At 50.6% G+C, this 4,495-nt stretch overlaps 1 protein-coding gene across 1 annotated transcript; it reads left to right on the top strand.

The window, feature by feature from the left end:
* Positions 1 to 253: 253 nt before the first annotated feature.
* Positions 254 to 3,838, top strand: LOC142004788 (uncharacterized). Its single transcript, XM_074982479.1, has 3 exons — positions 254 to 307; positions 1,877 to 1,939; positions 2,477 to 3,838. The coding sequence occupies exons 2-3, from the start codon at positions 1,913 to 1,915 to the stop codon at positions 3,518 to 3,520; spliced, it is 1,071 nt and encodes a 356-aa protein (XP_074838580.1). The 5' UTR covers positions 254 to 307; positions 1,877 to 1,912; the 3' UTR covers positions 3,521 to 3,838.
* Positions 3,839 to 4,495: the final 657 nt, after the last annotated feature.

The following is a 4,495-nucleotide window of genomic DNA, read 5'->3' as shown; positions in this document are numbered from 1 at the left end:
ACAGCCTTTGCAAGGGTAGGTTACGCACCCATCTTGCCCATAAATCTCCCTGGCTTATGACATTTTCTTCCCATAAGCACATTGTGAGGGAGCATATAAAAGACAGCCCAGCACTGCAGGTGTTAAAGAAACCCTCGGGGCTGGCTAACCCCGCCCCGCATTCCCAGCAGCCAAGGACAGGCTGTGGTGACAAAGAAGAGGAAGGAGCCTGGGTCAGTTCAGAGCTGACTAGTGAGAAGACAGGTGTGTGGTTTGGAAGTCTGAGGAACTGAATTGCCGCTGGCCAGCCCAGCAGCTGCAGGAGCCAGTAAGTCTGATCCCTTTCCCTTGGCAGGACAGGAAGGCAACTTGCTGGGGAACCCCAGAACACTTGAACTGGAAGGGATCTGGAGAAGTCATCTAGTCGAGTTTCCTTTCCTCCTGGAAGGACCAAGCTCCAGCTAAATAATCCCTGTTAGAGATTTATCGGACCTCCTCTTACATCTCTCTAGTGATGGAGATTCCACCACCTTCCCAGGAAATTTATGCCAATGTTTAACCACACTGACAGTTTGGAAGTTTAAGGACTTGAGTAAAGAGCAGTCCAGAGCCCCTGGGCCTGGAAAAAGAGGGGAGAAAGTGGGGATGGTCTTCTCCTTCCTTGCCCCACCAACTCAACCATCTCGCCACTTGACTATCCAAGCTTCAGGGACCCGACTGCACATATTTTCTTCAGGCAGGTGGAATGCCCCAGTGGGGCAGGCAGTGTTAAGAAGCAACGGGTGTTAGGCACCAGGGAAGGGGGCTACTCAGATGTGGGAAAGAGGAATGTTTGCCCCAAGATACCTTGAGGATGATATCAGGGAATATAACAACCCAAAGTCCAGAAACACGGGAGGTGGTGCACATGTTGTTAAGCTTGGTCGATAAATGATCAGGTGTGTTATGGAATTGGCCCCTTTCTTTGGGCTCGTCTTCATTATTAGGGTTATGCTTTTGAAGAGGGATTAACAGTAATTGTCTAAATGTTCTGAATGGGTCACGTGTCTTCTCAGACAGACCCCCGCTTACCCTCCGTCTGCTCCAGCCCAACGGAGCTGTCCTGCACAAGCTAGGTTCCCCAGGGCTGGGTTCTTCTCATCCTGGAATCAGATGAAGGCACATCCCCATTTATAGAGCACATCAGAGCCGGCCCCTTTTGTGCCTTGGTAGGCTGGGGTGCAAAGGAGAGCCAAGCTGTGACCTTCCTGTGCCCTTCAATTCAGCTGCAAGATAAAGAAATTGCTGCAGAAGAAAACAGGTTAGTGAGAGGCAGAGAGAAAAAGGGCAAAGTGTGGGAGAGAGAGAGACAGAGCAGGAACCTATTTAACAATGAAAGTTACTGATTGCCAGGAAATAAGCAAATAAGAGAAGCCAAACATGCACATAAGTTGAAAGAAATCGAAGGTACATTTGATTACAAAGGCCAGGGTGAAACACCTGCCCTTGATCGTGAGGGCAAAATTTAAAACTCTTCCTAGGGAGACAGCACATAGATCAGGATTGAGGGGCACCAGTAGAGCTAGTGGGAACCCCAATCTGACCTCCCAGGGTGCTGAGGGTCGAAAGTGACGGCCACCAGTGGGCACCCAGCGCTGTGGGTCAAGAATGAAAGGCGCCAGCAGAGCTGAGGGGTGAACAGCCCTGGGCTGACGGGGAGCTGTGGGCTGGGAGTGACGAGCACTGGGAGAACTGAGGGGTCAGGGTTGGCCTGGCAGGGGCTCAACAGACGGGCCCATGGAATTTGCTTGTGTAGCAGGGCGGTTCTGGGCAGCTTTGTTTTAGTTGTGACCCATATTCATGGAGTCTTCCCTTAACCCCAGGTTCTTTCCGTGTCCCTGGCTCTCTCTCCAACCAGGACAGCACCTCCTGCTCAGGGAAAGAAAGAGGAGACATGGAAGAGACCAGGAGCATCAGAGCGGTGAGTGAGGTCATATCAGGGCAGGTTTCTGGTATCTCTTCTCCTCCCTCTCTCTGAACAATCCCACTCCTCGGGTCAGGATGGCAGGGCACAGCTCAGAGACGTCACTGGGAGCACCTTGCTGGGCTGCCCCACTCTGGCCCCCATTGCCTGCTCCAGTTTGAACTGGAGGTGTCAGAGAGCTACAGGGTCATTTAAGATTAGATCAACTGGTATGAATGGGCTGCAGGTCCATGAGATTCATTGGGGGCATAAACCAACTTGATTGTATGGGTTGTAGGTGCATGGAAGATAGTGGGGCCTCACCCCAGCTGGCGGTTCAGTGGGTCATAGCCCCAGGAGAGTGAGTGGAGGGGAGCCATGGTTCCTTTATAATGATCATTCAAGGTGTCACGAGAGAGGTCACCCACTGATACAAACAGCACCATCCCCACTTGGGCATCTCCCTGAATCCAGGCTGGTCTGAGCCACAGCAGGTCCCTGGATCTTTTATTCACCTCCTCCCCTCCCTTCCCCCATCTTCTATCCTCACCCCAGGACTGGACTCCTGCCAGTGGATCGTTGGTCCCTCACAAAGATGCCCCCGGAACTGACATTTTCTTCATTAGCAAAGGATACTTCATTGTCCGCTCCGACCTGGGCTGCTACCTGCGAACAGATGATCTAAATAAGGGAAAAAATATCAAGATCGAGAGATTGCACCCAGCATGTCAGGGAGGGGACCACTACCTCGGTGACATTCATGACCCCCCAAACATCTACATCATCAAGGGCAACTCCTATCGGGTGGTGAAGGATTTGAGCACAGACGCTGGGGCTCAGGTCCACGACCTTCATCCCAACCACTGCAATGGGGACGAATATTTGCGCTGTTTTTCTGCATTCTACATCATCTTCCTCGAGCAGGAGAAGGTTCACAAGGTGAGTAACCTGACCCAACCTCACTATGAAGTGTTAACCCTGCCTCCACAATGGAAGACGGGGCTGTACTTCTTCAGCCACGGTCTTGATGTCGTCCTGATCAAGGTGGATGAGAAGTGGGGGCCACAGATGTATCACTACTTAGAACCGAACTATGAACAAGTAGGCTACTACTCCATGCACCCCGATGTTCTTAACTTCCTTCCCGGGGGCCTGATTTTCACCCAGGGAGATTCAGTTGCCGGCTGGGAGTGCATTAAAACCCTGTACAACAGCTCTGATTCAAGTATCACCTGGACGGGCAAAGTCACCCACAAGGTGGGCTACGCCAAGCACCGGATGTCCACCATCGAGCACAACTGGAACATCTCGCCGGAGATGTCCATCGGGGCCGGAGAACTCACCAGGCTCATCACCCAGCTCCAGTTCTCCTTCAAGGCCCAATACGGAGGGAAAAGCGTCCTCACGGAGCAGGAGGACTGGAACGAAGCCCAAGAAAAAGAGGAGTCGCTCAGTGTCACCCTGGAGCCAAAAAAGAACCTCTACATCTGGCAGTACCGCCTCGGCATGGGCCAGGAGCCCGTCTTGTTCTGCAGGGATGTGGAATTCACTAAAGAAAACCACCCGCCTGAACACATCCCACTGCCTCCAGTCCCCTAAGCGGCTATGAGGACGAAGAAAGCCAGCTCTGTGCTCTGATTTCTGATGTGGGTATGAGCTTCTTGGGTGTGCTTTGGGCCTTTCCATCTTTCCCTAACCTGCCAAAATTCCTCCTTTCTCACCCAACTCTTTCTCCTGTACTTCTGCTTCAAATGCCTAAATTCTCCTAAACCTCAGTTGCAACACAGATGATTTCATGACCTCTCCTGTGCTTTCTATGATTACGCCTGCTCCGTAGATCACGTTTGACTTTCCAGCTAAAAGGTACGCTCTCCATTGCAAAACCAAAAAGAACGGTAACAGTGAAAACATCCCTAAATTGGGCAAAAACTGCTCTGAAATGAGCCACTCCAGCCAAAATTATATCCAAATGTGAAAAACTTGGGCAAAAAGCTGCCCTAAAATAAAAGATTCACAGAGAATGAATTATATGTAATTTTTAGCCTACTTTTAAAGGTTTCCTAACACAGCAACATCAGGTTTTGAGGGCAACCAATACTTTCTCGGAACAGTTTCCTTTTGGGAAAAGCATCTAAGAATCCTTTAGAGTTCCCTGGAACAGACACTCACCAAGTCTTCTCACATAATCTGGAGACAGGGGAGAAGGGGACGCCAGGCTAGTCAGGGTGGATTCTCTCACTCCTGGGTCTCCCAACTTCACTGGTGGCTTTGGGTCACTCTGTGCTCTGTTCTACCACACCCAGTTTCTAGACCCATTTTTGGAGTTGGCTGAGGGAAACCCATCTTCTCATTTTCTCCTGGAACCCTCCCTCAAATCTGCAATTTCCCTCCTCTTGCTGGCTTTGTTGCTTCCTTCAGTTCCCAGTAGATGGCATTCCTGCATCGACATTTGCTTTCATTCTCTGCCTATGCAAGACTCTTTTTGTGTCATTGCAATACTGGTTGTGTGTATATAGCCAGCCTCTTAGCTGCTTCCTCCCTTTTCTAAGCAATTGCCTTTCAATTTTTGTAGCC

The sequence above is a fragment of the Carettochelys insculpta genome, chromosome 32, assembly GCF_033958435.1.
Source record: "Carettochelys insculpta isolate YL-2023 chromosome 32, ASM3395843v1, whole genome shotgun sequence".
NCBI lineage: Eukaryota > Metazoa > Chordata > Testudines > Carettochelyidae > Carettochelys > Carettochelys insculpta.
This window is presented reverse-complemented; position numbering and strand designations above follow the sequence as displayed.

Coding starts and splice junctions, on each gene's coding strand:
- LOC142004788 (XM_074982479.1), top strand. CDS start 1,913: ATGGAAGAGACCAGGAGCATCAGAGCG. Junction 1,940..2,476: donor AGACCAGGAGCATCAGAGCG/GTGAGTGAGGTC, acceptor TCCTCACCCCAG/GACTGGACTCCTGCCAGTGG.